Source organism: Engystomops pustulosus, chromosome 3 (assembly GCF_040894005.1).
Source record: "Engystomops pustulosus chromosome 3, aEngPut4.maternal, whole genome shotgun sequence".
NCBI lineage: Eukaryota > Metazoa > Chordata > Amphibia > Anura > Leptodactylidae > Engystomops > Engystomops pustulosus.
The window spans coordinates 92,856,169-92,879,937 of NC_092413.1; the positions used below are offsets into that span (position 1 = coordinate 92,856,169).

The window sequence follows — 23,769 nt, forward strand, 5'->3', positions numbered from 1 at the left end:
GGTATCACCTTTAAAGGTAAGATGATACCCCTTTTCCTCACTACACTACTCTAGTCTAATAGCTCCACTCTTCAGAGGCAGGGGCTAGGCTCTTCCTGCTCTGGTATGGGCTAGACAGAGATTACTCACTCACTCACTCACTGATCTCTAGGATTCTCCTACACTGGAATCTCCCTAGAAAGACCCAGAAGATTCCTGGCCAGAGGTTTTATTACCTCCCTTTGGTCAGGTGGTGGCTGCTCCTCCAATCACATCTCAGCTTACAGAGCACAGGATGTAACACAGACATTGGCTGACAGCATCCTGCATTATACAAAATACTTAACCTCTGCCTTGCCAGGCAGGATTCACCACTGCAATACCCCTATGTCCTATCAGGAACATGTAGTGTAATGGGATTACATGCAAGTGGGACGTATTCGCAAACCCTACCTCGCCATTGCATCGCCGAGGGTGTTGCAGTTATGTATTCTACTTTCTACTGGTGGACGAGGAGGAGACACTGGAGAAGGTGTCAGACACATCTGTCAGCTGCCAGGCGCCCTTCTATGTCACTCCAACCCCTCACTGCACCTCACCCCAAATCTACAACCTGTTTCGCGGCACATAGGCTCCTCCCATAGCTCGTACTGCAGTACCCACTATCAGCCTGCAGATGTCATCTCACCTCAGGAATTCACCTACGTGGAACTCACCTGTCCAGCTCCGGCGCTGGCTTGGGAGCCCCGGGAGGGGAGGGGCCGCTTCTCCTGGATGACGTCAGCCCAGACATGGCGGAGAATCAGCAAATGCAAGAAGACCCAATGGCCTGTCCAGAGCCCCCAACCCAGATCATCCACGTGAAGCTACAGCCTGAAGGTGAGGGGAGCCGAGCACGCGTCCTCCCGGTCACAGGTGGCCGCCCCCGTACATACTGCACGTAGTGTAGGGCACCGCCACCTGTGCTCATGTGATACATGTCATCATGAGGTCAGCAACCATCATGTCAGGGCTGCTCGGACTGTACACACAGCGTGTAATGTGTATGTAGCTACATGCATGTAATAAGCTGCGATGAATAATGTACATGGGATGTGCGCACTGGTTATACTGGTGGAGAGGTGTTATACATAGAGGTCAGGAGGTGCCACTCTGAGGCTGGCACTGCCCCTAGAGGGATAATCCCTGCTGTGCCCTGACCTATGCTCCTACATGTCATGGCTGCCTATAAGCTTGTGAATAGCTGGGGAATAGGGTTTCATTGATCGCACTACATACACCATTGATGAGCATGGATGAGCTGTCACTGATCCTGGTGTAGCTGGTTCCCTGTGTTGCAGCTGTATGGAATAGTCTATGCCAGCTCCTGTCCGGGTTATTATTGAGCCACACTCATAATAGGGTGTGTGCCAAATGATAGGTGACGTGTGACCTCACCCGACTCCTGACCACGATTGCAAAATGTCACTTTGTCTTTATAAGTCTCATCTGCATATCTGGTTCTGTATATAGATATACATACCCTCTCCTGGTGTAGAAGGACGTCTGTTACCCACATCCTGGTGTGTATTGTTTGTGTGCAGTCCATCCGGTTATTACTCACCTGCAGCAGCATGGATCAGAGGGATAAGGCACCTGCTTACAGTGTATTGGCTGATATATGGGTGTTATAGTCACTAGGCATCAATGGGGTAACTAGAAGCTGTGGGGCTCCAGAGCAAAGACTGTGCCCGGCCCCGAATATATTGTACGATTTATAGTAATAGTCTTCTCATATGGGAAACTGACACCATAAGGACCCCCTAAACCTCTTGGGCCCAGATGCGATCGCAACCTCTGCACCCCCTCAAGTTACGCCCCTGCTAGGCATGTAATAGGAGAGGAACAAAAATGGTAAAACTTGATATGTGTACCTATAGCCAACTGGTGCTACTGGTCATCATCTTATTTGTAGCCTGCAAGCAGTGTGGAAAGTGGCAGATTTTCAATACAGATTTGTCAAACATCTGCTTCCTATTCCAGTTCCAGATACCCTATTGAGATTCTTGTCATCTCATTAGCAAGGTGTGGAGGATTTCATACAGAAATTGACATGATCTGCATAATTGATAATCTGCACCAAGTTTCTCCTCTCCCAATAGCAGAGGTGTAGGTTACGCCTCCATATTTGTGCTTTGCTTTATGCTAACAAACATAGTTTTTGACTGTGTGCCCACATTTTGGAGCAGGTCCAATTTGTGACTTGGGGGGGACTGCACAGGCCAATAACACACAATGGGCTGCAGATCTGTTTGTGGCCCATAAAACACAGGGAGACTCATTCTCAATAGTGGATTATTAAGGTATGTATTACTAGCTATTTAAAGATATGAACCACAGCTCAAACACTGCAGTGTGGAAAACTAATAGCAGTAATAGGAGGACAAAGGGAATATATATGCGCTGTAGTTTTTATCGGGCATACATGGACGTTATAGAATATATCTATCAATGTAGAAACTTCATATACTCCCTCTAGTGGTCACTGTGGGCACATCATTGTTAACTTGTATTCTAAAAGGCTTTTTCAGGAATTTCATACACCCCTACCATTTTGCTGATAGCAAAAGTAGTGACTGTTACTGTATTGGCATTTAATAGTTCCAGTGAACATTAACTGACCTGGCATGGCCCTATGTGCTGCATGGAGCTGTGTCGTATTAAAGAGGTTGTCTGAGGGTACAAAAAAAAACCTTTGGCAAGGATGGGGCAGGTTAAAAAAAAAAAAAAAAAAAGTACTTACTTCTGCGGTCACTCCCGACGTCCAGCACTGCGATCTCTCTGGTCCGTGCTCCATGTAAACAAACAGGGGTACGGAAGCCGCGCTGTGTTCTGCTTCCGGCCAGCCATGCCGAGGTAAGTACATATTTGTTTGTTTTTTAACAATCCTGGCCCATCCTGGCCACCCAAGGGTTTTAAGCAAGTTAATAAACTGATAATATACCAGTCAAATGACTACCAAAGAAATGTGTACCGGTGACTTATCCTAATTTCTAGAAATTTTAAGCTTTGGCAGCTATAATCCAATGAATTGACAAATGGGGACATTTACTATACTGTATATAACCATTCTTCAAAACACCAGTTCGGTCATTACGCCCAACTTGGCATATCTTGTGTACATTAGATGCTTCATGGAACTTGGCAGGTTTGGCCAAAACACATCATGTGAGAGATTTATAATACGCTGGTGCTCCATGCCCCGCCACCATGGTGGATACATCAGGGGACTTAAACGCCTTGTAAGAGATGAGCATAATTTTAGATTGAGTTCAGATGCATGTACGTATTGCCAGAGTGGTGGTCCGAAAATCCAATCCAGCAGATTGGTGCCCCTTACTACTAGCCATTATTGGCTAGGGCAGTGGTGGCGAACCTATGGCACGGGTGCCAGAGGCGGCACTCCAAGCTCTTTCAGTGGGCACCCGGGCCATTGCCCAAGCACACCAGACAGGAGTCAAAGAATTTTCCTGCAGTTCCAAACAACTTAAAAAATGCTGCTTTCAGTGATATTTTAAAGTGATATGTACATGGGACTGTAGGAAAAAGGGAATGTGTAGACAGGGCCTAATTATCTTTAGAGGACCTCCTGCTGGCCCCATGATTCATGATTCTCTGTGTACCGAGGGACACTGGAATAAAGCTACAATGACGCAAATTTTCCATCTTTTTTTTCTACTATGTTGGTGTCCTCAGGAGGCCAATATGATTGAACATTGTTGAAGAATACGGAGCAATAAGTTACTGCTTTATTTTTGGTTGGCACCTCACGATAAATGAGGGGGCTTTGAGGTTGCAGTTTGGGCACTCGGTCCCTAAAGGTTTGCCATCACTGGGCTAGGGGGACACCTGCAATACATCCGGGTCGCTTGACTGGACCCTAACTGAAACTACAAGTCCACTCATCTATACTGATGTATCTTCCAGCCATGCTGTGCTGGTGGACAAAACTATGCCAGGCCTGGCCCTGAAGAGGCCTGAATGTTCTCGCCCTATCTAAACTTCACTGGTGCTTGCTTCCTCTATGTCCACAGGATTCATCACAATTTCTTGCAATGCGCAAGAAATTGCCATTATTTCAGTGCTTCTACACCATTAAACTGTCATAGAAGTACTGCTAAATGTCCCCCATATGTGTAGTATATAGCTACGTTGAGTCGCGCTGAATAACAACATGTAAATGCTGATATACCCTAAAGCTATAGGACCGTTGTAGATAAAACTGGGGAAACTTTAAAGTGAGAAAGTGGTGATTATTATTATTCATTTCCTTTGCTATACTATTACCCAGAAATAAACTAAAAGGGCGGGTGATTACATTTTATTAGGGCTGCATGGAATAGGATGTAGAGAGCACCACTAGCTGTCACTACAATCTAGTCTGTAGGTAATTCAGCATGCGATTTTAAAGATGAAAAGTAAATATTCACAGTGGTACCAGTGTGCACATGTTATGCAACAGACATCTTACTGGATGTAAGTAAATAAAGTGCAGACTTTTTTTTAGTAATGGATTGGATTCAGTACCATGCTCTCATTACTGTTGACTTGATTTGAGATTTTGGGCTCAAAGATTATAGATAATAATAATTCCTTTATTTATATAGTGCGCACAGATTACTCAGCACTACACAGAGTTTACCAAATCAGTCCCTTTTCCAATGGGGTTCACAATCTATTTAACCTACCAGTATGTTTTGGAGTGTGGGAGGAAACTGTAGGACCCGGAGGAAACCCACCCAAACATGGAGAAGATATGCAAACTCTTTGCAGATGTTGACTCTGGAACTTGAACCCAGGTCCCCAGTGCTGCAAGGCTGTAATGCTAACCACTAGCTTTAAAAGAATACCCCATTTTCACACCCCAGAACAGAGGGTAACCAGTAGATCTCTTCCTGGGTAATGCTATCTGACCGATGCCTTCACATCACACAGCAATATGGTATATGGTGCAGTGTGTGTTCTTTTTTTTTTTTTCTTTTTTTAAAGAGGACTATTTACCACTTCACACATGTGGAGATTAGCATACCATTCTGACCGATGCCTTCCATATTTTGGGTTTATCCAGGTCATGTCATGTGAGGATCGGCTGCATATAGATAGAGTTTATCTATATTACCGTATTTTCCGGGCCATAATAATTCCATATATAAGGCGCATCGGACTATAAGGCGCAGGGTCCGGGGGCGTGGCGGAGACCCGACGGGACGCGACGCCGAGGCGAGACGCAGAACGCGGGGAAGGTGAGGGGGAGGTGGAGAATGGCATACTTACATATGTCCCCGCTACCAGAGACAGCAGATCTCCAGCGGGAACTGCAGACCGACGCGGCAGAAGCTGTCTCCGGTAGCGGGGACCTATGTAAGTAGGGTCCGCTGCCCTCCTATAGGGCGCACCGGACTATAAGGCGCACTTTGGATTTCCAAGGAAATCCATGGCTTTTATGTGCGCCTTATAGTCCGGAAAATACGGTATTCCTTATTGGGAGATTTGTGTTATTGTGGATTATACTATGTAATGGATAATTATTTGAGGACAGACCTTCTTTGTCTCATTACCACTTTTCAGCGGAGAACTTTGAGCCGCTCATACTGAATACAGGTGAAGGCTAGCAGCGTGTGTGGTGAAGATGAGTATTCCCATTACTGCGAGAACCATAAACTCAATACTAGCTGTAATAGGAGATGTCAGGTGTGGCTCTAGCCAAGTGTTTGTTTCCGTCATCTGTGTCTGTAAGGGGTGGGTGGGGGTACTGATTGCCCTGACATCTTTCAAAGACAGGGCGGTTCTGGGCGTGTTACCATGACGTGGAGATTTAACACTAACCCATCCTAATGCTCCTGTTGTCTGCGGGATGTAAACATGTTAAACTTCAACTTTATGTTAGTTATGAGTCTTCAAGTTGTTGGCCTCAGGACAAACTCTGGGATTGCAAATCCAGCTCGGGTTTATTTTCTAGTTGATCAATTTGTAGCCTTCATTTTCCTTTGATAGTAACAACCTTACTGGGGCAGATTTATCAAGCTGTCCGAAAGTCAGAATATTTCTAGTTGCCCATGGCAACCAATCACTGCTCCCCTTTAAAATATTCATGAGCACTGGTAAAATGAAAGCCGAGCTGTGATTGGTTGCCATGGGCAACTAGGAATTTTTTTTGACTCTTGGACAGCTTAATAAATCTACCTCACTGTCATAGTTGCTGTCATTCACTTCTCGTGTTTATGGGATTTGTTATTGGATGACTTTTCAGATTTGGTCATTGGAACCATAGAATGATATAATAATGATGATAATTATTGCTATTGACTATTTCTATTGATACTATTAGTATCAAGACTACAGGCAGTCCCCAGGCTACATAGGAGATAGGTGCTGTAGGTTTGTCCTCAACTTGAATTTGTATGTAAGTTGGAACTGTGTATTTTATTATTGTATTCCCAGCCAAATTTTTTTAGTTTCTGTGACAATTGGATTTTATTGGGTTATATAGGGTTATCATAAGAACCAGGATTAACTATAAAGATTCATTACAGAAAGCTTTGATAACTGTTACAGCTGATCATTGTAGGCTAAAGTACAGGCAGTCCCCGGGTTACATACAAGATAGGGTCTGGAGGTTTGTTCTTAAGTTGAATTTGTATGTAAGTCGAAACTGTATATTTTATAATGGAAGTTCTAGACAATTTTTTTTCTTTTGCCCCAGTGACAATTGGAGTTTCAAAATTTTTGGTGTAATTGGACCAAGAATTATCAATAGAGCTTCATTACAGCTGATCATTGCAGCCTGAGACTATAGTAACATCCAGAGAGCTTCACCAGATGTCACAGGGGGCAGAGGGGTCCGTCTGTAACTATGGGTTGTCTGTAAGTCGGGTGTCCTTAAGTAGGGGACCGCCTGTACAGTAAATCACCAACATACGGAGGTCCGTTTGTAAGTAGGGGTCTTGTAATTACTTCCCATTAAATCTCCCCTTGGAGTTTACCTTTGCCAGTCCCCTAGTGTTGCAGGGAAATTATAGTCAACAAATCTACATTAACACCTCACGTGCCCAATGAAACTATATTTATCTACCCTATTGTTGCATTGTGAGTTGAACAATCCCTTTAAATTCAAGGTGCATCAGCACAATTACCTTTCCGTGGTCTGTAGGGCTTCAGTGAGGCCCTGCATTCACATTTAGATGTAATGATGATGATAGTAAAGCATCACACAGCAATATGTTATATGGTGCAGTGGACATTTTACCACTTCACACATGTGGAGACTTGCATACCATTCTGTAGGGGCTGCTACACAGATGCAGGGGCACCTTTTATTGCATTTAGATATAAACCTGGACTCTGATAATCTAAGCACATTGTTGGCGAACAGCCTCTCATAGCACAGAGGAATCATGAAGTGTCGGCTTAGAGAGTCCCCGCTCTGGAATTTTATACTGACCAACCTTGGAGTGATAGGAGCTAAAACTGCAATAAAACTGTAAAGTAAAGGGTTAAAATGATCTTTTTTGTTATATTCTTTATTGTGTAAACATCACTAGGGCATTGAAATTTGAGAATTGTGTCAATTATGTATTTTTTTTCTTTCCATTTTTTACTCCCCACCTACGAAAATCTATGTTTTTTTTATTTTTCCACGTAAGGAGCTGTATGAGAGCTTTTTTTCTGCATAAAAAATTGTGATGCTATTTAATATTCCATGTCATGTACTGAGAAGCGGGGGAAAAAATCCAAATGCAGTGAAATTGCTGAAAAAACGCATGCGCGTCTTATTCTTGTGGGCTTGGATTTTATGGATTTCACTGTACGCCCCAAATGACATGTCTACTTTATTCTTTGGGTCGGTACGATTACTGGGATGCCAAATTTGTATAGGTTTTATAATGTTTTCATTATAAAAAAAAAATGTAAACCTCCTGTACAAAAATTTTTTGGGGGGATTTTGCCATCTTCTGGCGCTAATAACTTTTTTATACTTTGGTATACAGAGCTTTGGGAAGTGTTGTTTTTTGCAACTCTTGATGACTTTTTCAATGTTATCATTTTTATGTTTTTTTTTTTAATTATTTTTTTTAACTTTTTATTTTTACTATTTTTCACCCTCCCTAGGGTATTTTAACCCTAGGTTGTCTGTAAGATCCTATCATATACTGCCATACTACAGTATGGCAGTATATGGGGATTTTACTCATATGGGGGTTAATAATTTGTGTTTGTCACAAAGTTACATGAGAGTGGTACAGGCTCTCAACTGGTAATTGCCTGGTTGTCTGCTTTCAAAAAATATATAGGGTTTAAGGGTGCCTTTGCTTTTTATTCTGTTTTATTACTATATTCTGCCAGTTGTGTCTTAAAATTTCTAGCTGAAAAGCAGATATTTGGTAATTTCAGTTATGATTTATTCATGTGCACATATGACTATGAGGTATATCTTCACATGTTCATCTATTACATTTAGGAGTAAATATTTTCTGTTTATAGCAAATTTTTTTTCATCAAAGTAAAATGTCTATAAACTCTTGAATGCAATTTTAAATATGGGGCAAGTATCTCCTTTCAGAAAATATATGGTTTGTGCTGGGGTTTAGTATAACTCTTTTTGCTGTAATTTCTGTTTTATTTGTAAACTTCAAAATTGTAAAAATTGCACTGGCCAATAACGCAACAAAATTTCCAGAAATGCCTGGCAGTGAAAGGGTTTAAGGATGAGAGTACTTGAGATACTTAATATGGTTCCTACAAAAAAAAAAAAAAAAAAGCATAGTGCAGCCAACCCTGACTATAAATAAATGGTTACTGTAGTGTGTGGGAAGCAATGGGAGGACAAATTGGCAGTTCCCTATTTATGAGTCACTCATTTAATTACTATAGTAAAGCACCTAAACACTGCACTCTCCATAGACTGAGTACTTCAGATGCATCCATAGTGATCAGGCAGGAATCCAGATCCTTAACTGATTATTTTGTATGAAATTAACCAATCTATATATTTCAGTACTTTTGACTATTGATCTGAATAGGTTGTTTCATTACTGAAATAAAACATACAGATTTTACAGCATTTCATATTCATTGAGCAAAAAACAATTCAATTTTAAAAATCTAATTCCATTACAATTCCATATGATTCAATGTGGCCATTGAATTTCTAGAATATCCCTTGGGTGATCTATGTAAAATGTCATCTGAGGTCTGTTGTGGACAATAATCTTCGACCTACAGTTATAGTATGCCAACAAATTCTACAATATTTGAGGTTGTTGGATAGTAAGCAAAATAGGTTTTCCAAGGTGTTAAATGGAAAACAATGCCTCCTTTTGCTACCTTGAAAGGCAGCTCCCTTAACACAAAGTATGACCTACAAACTTAAGCCAAACCAGTATACCGCATATGTATTCCAGAAGGAACAGACTCCCAACTGTAGACAGCACTGTTTCGACCAGGTTTGTTCTCCTCAGTACAGCGTAGGGAACTGGTTTGGCTGAGTCTATGGCTTTAAGTCTCCACAGGTCTATAAGGTGGGCTTAATTGGCAAACTCTCCTTAAAGGGGTATTCCATCTGGGCATTCACATTTAATTTAATTCATTTGCCACATGTAAACATTTCTTCAATTGAATTTTATTTTTTTAAAAATGATCCTGTGTGAAGATAATTTCTCATAAATGTAGCCATGTTGTCCCTTATAAATCAGATATCTTCCTTGGATACGACTACCCCACACTCTAGCAGTAGTGACCAGATATGTACTATTCAGTACTGCCGGGCCACCTGGATTCAGTAATCATTACCACAGGACGACTGTAGGACATACAGTAACTCCCAGACATTTTATATGCAAAAACATTTTGGTTCTGTGTGCAGAGTTGGCCGTATCCAAGGACACAGTCTTGTTTTAAGGGACCATATGACTACATTTATGAGAAATTATCCAGGTAATTATTATTTTTTTTTTTTATAACATCTAATTGAAGAAATATATATATGGCAGATTAATGAAACTGAATGTTAATGCCCAGACGAGAATACCCCTTTAAGGACAACTCTTACCTTCTGACCCTAAGTTGTTGTATAGACAAACAATTCATAATGCAATTTATGCAGTCTGGTGGTGACAACTCAAGATGGATGTGCTGGTGCGTTATCGCGTTGAAACAGCACCGTCTTTTTCGCCAAATGCGGCCGTGTCTCCTTCAATTTTATGTCAAAGTGGTCCAATAACTCACTGTAGTATTGTCCAGTGATCATTCTTCCTTTTTCTAAAAAATCCATGAGGATGACGCCGTTCTCATCCCCAAAAAATTGTCACCATGACCTTTCCGGCCAATGGTACGGTCTTTGCCGCCTTTGGAGCAGATTCATCGGGAGAAATCCATTGTTCCTTAGTTTCTGGTGTGTAATGATGAATCCAGGTTTCATCAACGGTGACAACTCGACACAAAATCTCCTCGCAGTTAACAGCCGCATCCGCTTGTTGTCCACCGTGAACAATCGCCGCACCCTTAGGGCCGACAATTTTTTCATCACCAACTTGTGTCAAATATTAATTGCTGTTCCAATCAACACACCTACGGTCTCTGCTATTTTGCGCACTTTCGTTCATCGATCAGCGAGTATCATGTCGTGGACTTTTTGAATGATTTCCTCAGTAACATGTAATCAAAAACGGATGCTCGCCCACATTTAAATTTGTTGAACCAATATCTAACTGTGGTCATAGATGGCAAAGTGTCCCCATAAACAGAATCCAACTTTGCTTTTATCTCCTCACGTTTTTTCCCATCCAAAATCAAAAAGCGAATTATCAAACGATACTGCTCTTGTTCCATCTTAGTGAAAATCACAAAACACGTCTTACTCAAATGTCTGCCAAATCCAAACTGACCTATCAATCAGTCTGCAATTTGTTTTGCTGTCGTTTTATAGATGGCAGCACACGATGAATACACAAACTTCCCTCAGGAACGCCCTCTGTCGTCAAACGCGGGTACCTATTGAACCGCCCTCGTAGTTATGCATTACAGGTTGCTGCAAATTTATTAATCACTGGGGGCAGCACATTTCTTGCTGAAGAGTATATTTATAATTACTGAGTGAGCTGTATGATTACTGCGGCAACATAGACACCTATGGGGAACGTGATCCAGCCACAAATTGTGCGGTCAGATCCTGGTCCCCTTTACGGCCCCTTTTAGGCCTAAGGGTGGAACCTGTCTTGGATTTCTGACTAAGCGGGCATCCTACCTATTATATGGATGCTAAATTAGTACCCTATCTAGGCTACATTCTTTGGGGTGCCGTAATTAGATTTTGCGCCAGGGGGCCCCCAAAAATCTTGATCCAGTCCTGCATATTTAAATCTGACTTGAGTCTGTTACCATTTGTACTGTAGAACCTCCCTTTTTTACACTCTTGGGTGCCATGCAACAAACGCAATTACAGTGTTGGCTTATTTGTCTATAATGCAAGGAGTTCTTTCCAATGCACTGTGTATTGTCTGGTCAGGTGGGATCTGAACAGCACACAACTCCATTACCTTATGCCAAGCTTGTTTTCCAGGGGCTTTAATTTCTAATTTTGAGGAGTTTCTTCCCTTAACCCCTTACCGACATGGGACGTACTATTAGGTCACATGTCAGTTGCGGGTGTACGGGGAGGGCTCACGGGCTGAGCCCTCTCTATACAAGGTGGGTGTTTGCACCAGGAAGACCTGAGGCTGTCTGGTTTTAACCCATTCATTACAATGTGCGATTTGCACACTGTAATGAATGATGAGGCGGGAAAACACCTGCGATCGGTGCTGGCAGCAAAGACTTACCGGCTATGGAGAGGGCTCACATGCACCCGGCATGTGACATACTATTACGTCACATGTCGGTAAGGGGTTAAACGAGAAATGCATTGAAAATGCCATGAAAAGTTTTTATATAATCGCATCAAAGCGGAGTTTTGGGTACAAATAGGCATTTAAAAATAATAACACAAAGTGAGCAGATTTATATATACCACAATACACAACAAAAACAAGAATTTACTCTCCCCAAAATGCTAAAACAAAAATCATGCCATGTTTGGTTGCAATCCACAAATATCTTTAAAAATTATAACGCACAAAGTAAGAAGCTCCTATCAGAATCTATCAAAATCATTTTTTTTTTCAGAAATCACAGTCTACTATGTATTCACAAATAATTTTTAAATACATCCACACTCCCACCTTTCTGCAACTTTGCAGCAAAAAGTAATAAAATGCAAAAACTGCATGACCATTCTAAATTTCCTCTAGAATATGTACAAATCCAGAATACTGGAAAGTATACTTTCCTAAAAGAGTAAGATGCGAGGAGTTCATACATGTGTATTTTCCCCAAAATATGCAGCAAAGGGACTGTTAAATCCACAGGGGGCGCCAACATTTCTTTTGCAGAATATTGAACTGAGCTTCACATAGATATATTGGTGTATGCTCCCTTACACGACGGTAACCCAAATAAAAACCTATACTCGTAGAGCCATAAACCAAGCTAATGAGATAACAAAAGTCACTTTTAGATGTGCGCCATTGTATTAGACGCATGATAACGGAACCTTTTTTGATTCATAAGAATTTGAGTAAGAACACCATAACATAGGTATAAATAATGGAGGATAGTGTGAAATAAAAACTTTATTCAGGAACATATTTTTGTGTATTTCAAGTTGCATATAACTTTTTGGACATGTTCTGGGTCGCAGTGTTAATATGCAGTGTGTATTCTCAGATTGTTATTGATAGGAGAGGATAAATAACATTAACATTAGTTGATATTATCCCTTACCAAAATTTTGTAACGTATAAAGTAAATATTCAAATATTTGTGAGGTGCAGGCAATGCCTTTGTGCAGCATCCTCCAAATTCTCCTTGCAGTCTGCAAGGGGGGCACACTTCAAAGGGCAATATCTCTGGCTCTGTGGCACCTAGAAACTGACTTTTTCCTATGAAACACGAGAATCCCTTTTTTTCAAACGAAGCTACAACTGTGTTTCTAGGTGTTCGGAAACCAGTGATATTAACTGTGAAAGTGCCATCGGGATTGATTTTTATATATAAAAATCACACTTCAATTGGCTTTGATAATGCAAAGAAACTCTTTTTGTTCACTATTTAAAATGTTGATAATTTGTTATTATGATATGCAGCTAAGAATTGAGTGTTCCAAACCTGCCAATAAATAAAATAAATAATTATGGCATTCACTTAAATTGAAACAGCGACAATTAATGTAATAACACTTCTATTCCTCATTTGCTCCTATACCACCGTTCTCCACGTCCTTTGTTGTGTGGTATGATTTTACTCACAAGACGTCATGCTAGATTGTGCATGTTGAGCCATAGCTAGAGCTATTTTGGGGTCATTCTAGTGTCCACTGATAAAGGACCATACTATTGTCTGAAAAGCCTTCTATTTTCGTGAGCTTTTTCATAGAATTAAGATCCTTTGCCGGGCATAAACCATTGGCTACAACAACCACTCCTCAAAATACTCAATAAAAGCCTGATCCATGTTGCTTCAGTCGGTTTTAGGCTCTGCTCGAATTTTCATCCCTTTGTTCTGCTATTCACTCCCAGCACAAAGCACAACATATCCAGTTTCTAAACATGTATTAGGTTTCCAAGTTAAATTATTTTATTTATAATGTAGCCGCTAATAACAGGTCAGTTCCAAGGGCAAACACATTGGCAAATCTAAGCAGATACAAGAATAGCCAGACTTGGTTACCACTAGTTGTTTGTTACCTGCTCCATTCTCTGTGCATCAGATGAGAACAGCTGGTCTGTGTCGGATTCCCATTTTTTAAGCTCTCCCAGGGCCGAAACGTCACTGCTGTCACCTATGATGGAATAAAAGGACTACACTTGGTTTACACCACTAACTGAGTGCTGCTCATTCTCTTGTATTTATAGTTGGAGGACTTAAGGCCTAGTCCTGTGATGCCTGCACCCACCTGGACAACATTTTGATTGTGCTGCTTGTATTTTCTCACTATATGTATGTATGTATATATTATATGTTTATGTGTATGTGTTTTTTCAACAAAACCACTCAGTTCAGGGATTAAAGAAGGTATATTCCTGCATCAGTGTAGCTACAACATTCTCAAGGTGTGTTTGGTTCATAATACATAAAAGCAAATGATAGATTTCTTTTAATAAAGACTTTCTGGGTTATTTTAACTCGATGATGTTGGCATCCATTTATTTTTCCGCTGAAACAGGTTGTTAATGCTAATGGTAGCACAGATGTTCCAATAAGAAGTTAAGCCACTGCTGCACATGACCTGGACAACCCCTTGAGAATATTTGATTAGCGCCCCAAAGTCATGTACTCCTGTAGACAGCTTTGGACATGCACTTGACCATGATCTGTTGTTTGCATTCATAATGTTGTTTCCATGAGCCGTAAACACATGCAAGAATAGGACCTGTAGGGCAGCCAGTAGGAATTTGGGGGCCCCTGACTGGTAAATTCTGGTAATTCTGGTAAAATACAGGGCAGTCCTGTTGGAAGACTGGGGCATAGGTTCACCTTCCAGCAGGGTGGTCCTACAAAGTATTTACTCAGGCACCGGAATGCATATGCACATATAGTTCAAGTGGGATAAATACTTTTACAACCCACTATACAATATATAATTGTCGTCATGGTACACTTTCTGATTGGTCAGATTCCAGATGTAATAGATCTAGTCATTCTGCATCATCCACACTGTCATCATATCAGCCAATGGGAACAACAACCCTAATTATCTGTATAGCCATTATTTTCTGCAAATCATGGGTAAACATACAGGTAAAATAGTGAATTAGAAAATACTAAAATTATTTCCAATGCTAGATGTAGGGGCCCTGCTGAAAAGTTTACAATCTATCAAATGGTTATGTTGGAAGAACAATACATTATTGCTCAGCAATGACAAAAACAGTGTCAATAATACTGCTGTCAGACTACTGAGTAAGGTGCTGTAACTTGAGTTCTCTAACCTGTACTGTATAAAGTGAAGGTACAACAAATAGACTCGTGTTTTCTAAAGACTGTACATTTGATTTACATAAATTTAATATGCAATGACCCGTCCTATTTGTTTCTGTGAGCCTCTGACTGGTACCAGAGCTCAGATAGCATATCTTTCATAATTCTTTTTCACTCAGGTTAATGATGTATGGAGCTTATGATACCTTCCCAAAAGGTTTTCTGGTCAAAACAATAACACATCCATGAAATAGGTTCTCATTAAAGCATTACTGGGAGCCCAACACCCTGAACCCCCACAGATCTGCCAGTTTCAGTAGCTAATAGTCAGCTCAGGACAGGAAGCGGAGAGAGCTCCATTCTTTGTGTAGTGATTGACCAGGTAACTGCAGATATGATTAATCTTCAGTAACTTGTTTCCGAATTAAAGGCTAATGCTTCAGTTTTATACATGGAGACTCCACTTTGCAAACTTTACTGAAAATCGGACAATAGTTACTTGGAATATTTAAATTGTTTGAGGAAATAAATTTCCTTTTGGTCACTTTAGGATTTATGACAATATATGAATTTTCATTTCTGAAGTACCGTATTTTATGTATAATGAGACGCTTCTTACTATAGGACGCACCCCATATTTAGGCTTTCAAAAAATGAAATATATTTTACACCAATTAACATATCCCTGTTGGTCGCACTAAAGCACAGCACACACAGCTCTACTTCATCCATACAGTTGCACACACAGCTCTGCTTCATCCATACAGTTGCGCGCGCGCACACACACACACACACACACACACACACACACACACACACACACACACACACACACACACACACACACACACACACACACGGCTCTGCTTCATCCATACAGTTGCACACACACACGGCTCTGCTTCATCCATACAGTTGCACACACACACGGCTCTGCTTCATCCATACAGTTACACACACACACACACACACACACACACACACACACACACACACACACACACACACACACACACACACACACGGCTCTGCTTCATCCATACAGTTGCACACACACACGGCTCTGCTTCATCCATACAGTTGCACACACACACGGCTCTGCTTCATCCATACAGTTGCACACACACACGGCTCTGCTTCATCCATACAGTTACACACACACACACACACACACACACACGCACACACGGCTCTGCTTCATCCATACCGTTGCACGCGCACACACGGCTCTGCTTCATCCATACCGTTGCACGCGCACACACGGCTCTGCTTCATCCATACCGTTGCACGCGCACACACGGCTCTGCTTCATCCATACCGTTGCACGCGCACACACGGCTCTGCATCATCCATACCGTTGCACGCGCACACACGGCTCTGCTTCATCCATACCGTTGCACGCGCACACACGGCTCTGCTTCATCCATACCGTTGCACGCAGATCAGCTATAAACAAATAAGGAACTACTCTACTCACACAGAACCCCTCTTCCCCCCCCCCTCTTCATTTCCCCTGCATGTTCAGATTCTCTGCATATTTGGTGATGTAAGAAGCATGTGATCAGTCACATGATTCTGATATCACCCGAGGTCCTGTAGGCAGAAGGAGAGAGCAGTGGGAGGCTCTCCTCTCTGGGAGATTGAATGAAGCGCTATGTCAGGGCATCACCCGATCTCCATTACAGCGCTCAGGAGGGTTTGGCAGTGCTGGATCCTCCTGACCTCCGGTCTATAAGATGCAGGCACTTATTTGAAAGATTTTTTTCTTCCTAAAAAGTGCGTGTTATAGTCCAAAAAATATGGTAACCTATCCATGCACGAATTCCAGATATGTACCATTCATGTAGAATAAATTGATTTGTTGCTGTTTTCTTTTGTATTTTTTGAGATTTGTCTATTTCCATAATAATCTGTCTGTAGTTGCTTTTATATTTGACTAGGGCTTTACTGGATATTACATTATTTGCCCCTGCTAGCTTAGGCCACCTTTCCTGTACCAGCAGCAATGGTTGTCTGCCCTCATTACATATTTGCAGCATACAGGGTGAGGTGCTGGTGTGGAATAAACAGAACTCAGTGTAATGCAAATAGATGAAAAGGTGTGGGGTGAAACTTTAGGTTTGGAAATGGCTTAGCGCCGGCAGTGGTTTTAATTGTTGACTTGTACAGGCGCTGGCGTTAAATGGATGCAAAAAGTGCGTAACGCAAATATAGGTTTGTCAGCAAGACAGCATTTATCTTTCTGTGTTCATATAAAAAGTCTTTCCTATAGTCTTGTATAAAAAAAATAACCAAATAGAAAAATAAGAGAGCTTACAAACATTAACAACTTAAGACATATCTGTACACAGCTGCGTTTTGTCTGCCCCCTACACAGTATCATTTTCGTTTCCTCTTTCACAGCATGTACCCCCTCAGGCTACGGGGCAGATCAAACGGGTACACCTACTGCAGTTGTAGAACCCCTGTCCTAGAGTATATAATCCAGTACAGTACAATATAGCAAGTTAAATATAGTTTATGGAACTTTTTCTGCATAGTGACAACCTGGCAGCTTGAAGCCACAAAATTTGACCCCACCTTGTGTAAATGCAGTCTTTCCTGGGAACAAGGATGTCTGCAGTATGTTGTTAGAAAACTTATTTGAAGAAGTAATAATTGTTATTGAATGGTAACCAGGTACATTTATGGTTGCCTAGTTTTAAAGTAAACCTATACTGTTAAAATTTGTAGGGGACATGTTATAGACCATGTTCATATATAGAGGCAGTAATGTGGCTGGCCCCATCATTGAATGACTGCCTTCTTCATTAACAGACATTCAGCTATGTGTGTGTGTGTGTGGGATCTTGGCTTATATCTCTGGATAGTAAGTATTCTACCTAGAGGGGTAGATCATCTGGTTATGTTCTATCAGTGACTGAGTGACTAATCACAATGCATGGCTCACTGTAGTGTAGTATTTCCATCTTGGATATTAAGGACATGCCTTGAATGGAGGTTTATTGAGGTCTGTCTCACTTGAATGAAGTGGTGGTCAGACTGATCACAAACTCTATTCAAGTCAATAGCTGTTTGCTCTGCTGCTTTCTGGGCTTTCATTGACTGGAATGGGTCGGTCCTGCCATCACTTCATTTAAAAAGTTATCAAGATGATGGAAAATAGACTTTTGTATTGGATATAATTTTGGGTGCCATAGGTGGAATCCATACACATGTTATTGGTTGGAAGCCCTGAATAGGTGTTTGATCATACCATGTATGTTGTTAAAGGAAACCTACCACTTCAGAAAGGGCTTATAAGCAGCACATGCCATGCACCAGCTCAGGGTGAGCTGGTGCCGGCACTTATCTTCGTTATGTTTTTAAACAGTTTTAAAGCATTTAATCACTTTATTAATGTTTATATCCGAACGAGCTTCCCCGCACCGAGGTCCGTGCTCGGCACACCATGTGCGCTACCACTTCCTATTCAGGTGCAAACACACGGTCGCGCGCATGGTGCGCCGATCGCGGACCTCGGTGCGGGGAAGCTATTTCGGATATAAACATTAATAAAGTGATTAGATGCTTTAAAACAGTTTAAAAACATAACGAAGATAAGCACCGGCACCAGCTCACCCTGAGCTGGTGCACGGCATGTCCTGCTTATAAGCCCTTTAATAATATCATGACTGTAAAAACTGAACTTCTTGTTCAGTCTTCCAAAATTGCCTGAAGAACTTTCTGATATGTGCAAAGTGCTCCACAGACCCTCTTTCTAACCCAATCTGAGAGACCACCCAGAGCCATTGCAGGAACTAACCCTTCTGCTTATAATTCTTAAAGCCTTAATTAGAATATTACCTGATATCACCATATTTTTTTTATTGACTGCCTATTCTTTAGCCCATAGGGCTAGCACTTTTCCCTTGGGTTATGGAAATCCTAGCTAAATGAGTGTTTTCAATTTAAGGCAACCTACCATCAAAATCAAGCATGATAAACCAGGGTCACATACTCCTAAATCCAGACACCGCACCACAGTGTGCAGGAGCACATCTTGCACTTCCCCCAACCCTCTGCCTGATCTATTTTAAAACTGTGGGATGGGAGAAGTGCTCCTGCACAGTGTAACAGCCTGTGAATATGCAGCACTTATGATAACATCCCCAGAGCCCTTCTGGTTCAATAGCATAATATTAAAAGTTGATTTGAGAAGGAAGGAGGCCTTGCTTTATCATGCTTGATTTTGATGGAAGATTTCCTCTTAAATACCATGTAAAAATTGTCATTCCTGTTATTTTGTAAAATTCCTTCTCTTTGCAGAGGTGACGTTGTTCAATTGACTTGTTCAATTAGTCTGGTGGAGACCAACAATGCCTGATGGGCAATTTCGAGTCTTCAGGGTTCATTGGATGCACTGTTCTGGGAGGTAACCATTTAGGATAAGCTGGTTGAGGTGTTTCCAGTATAGTGTCCTCTGATGTGCACATCGTATTAGTCAGACTGGGAGGACAATCTAATGACATGAGAATTGTTGCTTCTGCTTCACCTGCGGTTGCTCAATAAACTAAAATGCTGAGGAGGAAATATTACTTTCAGTGCAACCCACCAAAATAGAATGAATATCCTCAGGTTCAGAATACAGAATGAATGAGCAAAGTCTGTGGAAGAACGGGAAATGGTATATCCTTACAAAGGCTCTTGGAGACCTCATCAACCATCATAGTTCTGTTTGCAGACCTGAAGTTAAAGGAGTTGTCCAGCTAAAACACAAAGCTGCTTGAAAATTTAAACTTTGTATGGAAAGAATTTACCTGCCCCCCTACTTTTCTAAAGCGGAGGTCCACTGCAGCTTCCATTGATTTATCTCTGGTAGACCTTCCTGTGTCCTCCAGAGCTGCACAGAAATGCTCTATCATCGGGTCCTGGCTCTGTAAGTCCCATTTATAAATTCATGCTTCAATACTGATTTTCTGGCTGTATACCTATATCTGGTTATATCTGCAGAGTTTGAGTATTTTGAAATGCATCTTCTAACTGTTTGTGCCTGTATATTTTGTCTTAGAGTTTGTGGAATGTACCATGTACATGTGTATCTCGCTGTAGTTCTCTGTACTGATTCTGTGCGTACTGTGTGTACTACATAGTATATGCGCAGTTACATATGCAGCAGGCACATAAGCAAGATGCCAATGTAAAGCATGAGAACATTGTAATCAAAAGAGAAAGAGGATGCCGAAAAGTCAATTGAGAGAGACGAGACAAGCAACGGCAAGAAGAGAAGACAGAATTAAAGGAGAGGAACAATCAATGGAGAGAGGGGTATCAGGTAGGGCAAGGGACATCTGTATCCCAGGTGCGTAAGCATCTCAGGAGAATGATCTGTATTCAGGGGAAACTTTAAGGTCCAGCCAAGGGGACAACATTTTGTGCAAATCGGCAGTCGGTTCTTCCATCTTGTGAATGTGAACAACTTAATTGAACCAGTCCGGCATGAAGTAAGTTTTTGGTAGACTTTCAGAATATGAGAATAACAGTTCTGGCTGTGACCAGACGGTAGCTAAAGAGCAAGAAGTTTTCCTGTATGGGAGTAAAGATAGGAGAATTATGGTGGGGTCATTATCCAGTTTGACACCCAGCAGTTTCTGGTCCAATGAAATGCCTTTTTCCCAAAAGAGGGGCACTCCAACCAGAGTCATAGGCCTATCAACCAGAGAGCATCGCAAACATCAATCCAATACTGATGGTAAAATAGAGTGCAGCTTAGAAGAAACTCTGTTTCAATGGGATATAATGTTATAGTTTGTTTCTTGAGCTTTACGCAGCATTGACAATTTATGGCATAGTACAAATGACCTAAGCCACGATGCAGCATGAAAGGTTTTAAGCAACTTACGCTCCCAACTCTGGACAAACAAAGGCAGCGTAGAAGAGCATTAGTTGATATGTGTGTATATTGTATATACATGTGTCTTGCTGTAGTTCTCTGTATTGGTTATGTTTGTATATTGTATATACGTGTATCTTGATGTGGTTCTCTGTACTGGACCTTTGGTGTATTGTGTTTATATCTTGCTGTAGTTATCTGTACTGATTCTGTGTGTGTATTTCTATGTATTGGTTCTGTGTGTATTGTGTATACGTATATCTTGCTGTAGTTCTCTGAACAGGTTCTGTGTGTATTGTATATACCTATATCTTGCTGTAGTTCTCTGTGCTGGTTCTTTCCTAGATGCACCTGCCTTGATTCGGCTCCTTGCATCCAGTCTAGCTCTGCAGGTTGATGTGTGTTGAGTCCTATTATGCAGGTATCTCCTACTGCCGCCCCACATGGGATAGCCAGCCCAGCCCAGGCACAGCTCAGTGATGTAGTGGGAAGCTCTGGAGGTAGCAGGCATTCCAGCAGGCTGCAGCTGAAGAGGCAGCATTACGCAGCTCTCCTATAACTAGGCGATGTCACTGTTGTCAGGGTAACTGTGAACAGCGGCGGATCATATTTTCTCCTCCTGTGCTGTGTGCTGAATATTTTAGTGTGCTGAAGCCGGCAGAAGGCTTAGGAAAAGGTGCATCTGCAGGAAGAAAATTGGGGTTTTATGTCGAACTGGATTCTAGGAAGAAGAGTCGTTTTACTGGGTGATCTATGCACGGGGATACTGGCATTTTCCCTTCTCTCTCCTCTGGCCCATAGAGGAACTGGCTGCTTCATTTACTCTTGTGGAACTGCGACAGGACAGGGGTATACATGCTGATATTCCTAAAATCCAAGAAAAAAAAAGCTGTGGCAGGCAACATGCCAGGATCGGCTACTGCCACACGTCAGGATAGGGTGAAGAAGACCAGCACAAGGCCTACAGCTCCTGTACTATTCACCATTAATGAAGAAGATGAGCAGCAGAAAAATGGCACCAGCAAGAAAGCGAAAGGTGAGCAGTGTGTTTGTCATGGACTTGGAACAATGCAGAGTCACTTCTCTCCAGATGGAAGCTGATGTGTGCACTGCATTCCTCTACAAATAACACCATTTACTAGCTTTGCTTTCCTACACGGAGTGACCTTTCTCTGCTAGCAGGCTGCTTATCACATATACTGTATGGTTAGCTCATTTTTCTCTCACCATTCACCTGCTCAGGCTATGACAGAGAAGAATGGATGCCTCCTATAACAAATGTGCTGCTGAGTGTTTTTCTATGGTGACATTTCATTGTGACTACAAATTTCATGTATCTGGTAAGGCCTGTACAAGACCTGTCATGCAGAATCCGATGGCTCTTTTTACAAGTACTAGGGCCCTCCCTTATGCAGAGATCTGAGCTGGTATGCAGTGTGATGGGGAAGTGTGCCCCAGCGAACTGTCCTGGCAGTGTAATGCCTGCCAAGGTCTTGTGTCATGCAAGTCAAATATTTCCATTTTACCTCCTCCACTAAAGCTGAGGAGTGTCAAGGGTGTCACTGACTTCTTTACATAAAGATAATCCATTATTAACCCGTCCCATAGTCATTAGCACTGCCAGCTAATGTACTGTGCAGGGAGGACTCTATAAATAGATTCAGAAAGGGCATACGTCTGCAAGCCTACTTCTTGGGATACCTATTATATATGAATGTTACAAAGAGATTGGCAAAATGGGAAGTATGTGGTTTCATTAGCAAAGGGCAGAGTTGGTCATATAAAGGTCTTGGCAGTATCTAGGTCACTTCTGTGTGATGTCTTTTGACCTTGTCTATTAACATTGGTTATGCTTGTGATGCTACTATTCTACTAAAGTGATTGAGAAGTCCCATTTCATAAATGTTGTGGTATGACATGAGTTGTTCATCTCATTCCATGTTACATGAATCCCATAGCCTATGTTTTTGCACATAATGTCCCTATCATTACTTTCTTTAAGTCTTTCAGATGCCAATAATCACCTTTTTTAACTAATTCTAATGCCAAAAATAAAGTTGGTGTACTTCAAGAATACACATCTCCATCTTTCTTAAACCCCACTTACCTTTGGAGTTCTTAGAATATAAAGTGCTTATCTGATTAGAATCCGCTGATTGTTTTCCAGTTCGTGTCAGTGGGCAAAAATTTTCTAGGGGTGTTATGGGTCTGAGCTTTGTTTTTCTTTTTCTTTTTTGGACTTTAATCCTCACTTAAATCTTTGCCTTTGTGGAATGTAACTGTAATTTTACCATAGTATTCCAATAACTCCCGGTATTTCCCTCTCATATAAGGTTTTATGGAACAGGAGATTAACCTATTGGTGGCGGCAACTTGAAGTGCGTCCAAGTGCTGGACGACGTACTTTATGTGCTGGAATTATACTATTGCTAGATTTCTGATGGGGGAGGGGGGGGGGGTCCGTGAATACCATACTGTTCAGTTACTGAAGATGTAAAGCTGCAATCCTACTGGATATCCTGTAGGTTTATATAAGATTTTTCATTGTAACATATGGAATAAAAGTTGCTCCCGACCACTGTGGCCATTTATTTTCTAGGAAGAAAAAGATCAAACTAAATTTACATATTGCACGGCCATGAAGATACAAAGTTGGTATGATGAAGGCACCACAAATCTTTCAAGCTCTAAATGCAATAACAAAGATGATGCTATGAAAAAGATTGTACACAATACTCATTTACTTTATTCATGTGAGAATTCTTATGTATCAGCTATTGCTTGTTTCATTATGTATACAGTGGGGGTATATTGATTTGTGGAAGAGCTTATGCTAATGAAATGAATGCTGAGGCTAGCACTTCTGT

The 23,769-nt window shown here is 41.4% G+C and overlaps 1 protein-coding gene across 9 annotated transcripts in view; it reads left to right on the forward strand.

The window, feature by feature from the left end:
• The first annotated feature begins 675 nt into the window (after positions 1-675).
• The window catches only part of MAP7 (microtubule associated protein 7), an 84,754-nt gene continuing 61,660 nt past the window's right edge, over positions 676-23,769 (forward strand). For 3 of the 9 annotated variants that reach the window (XM_072141449.1, XM_072141448.1, XM_072141450.1), the window contains exon 1: positions 21,394-21,938. In XM_072141449.1, coding sequence (XP_071997550.1) covers positions 21,758-21,938 — 181 coding nt within the window. In that variant the 5' untranslated portion in view covers positions 21,394-21,757. Of the gene's footprint in view, positions 859-21,393; positions 21,939-23,769 lie in introns of those variants that run through there. The other 6 variants (XM_072141447.1, XM_072141453.1, XM_072141455.1 and 3 more) reach the window with 3 other exon arrangements.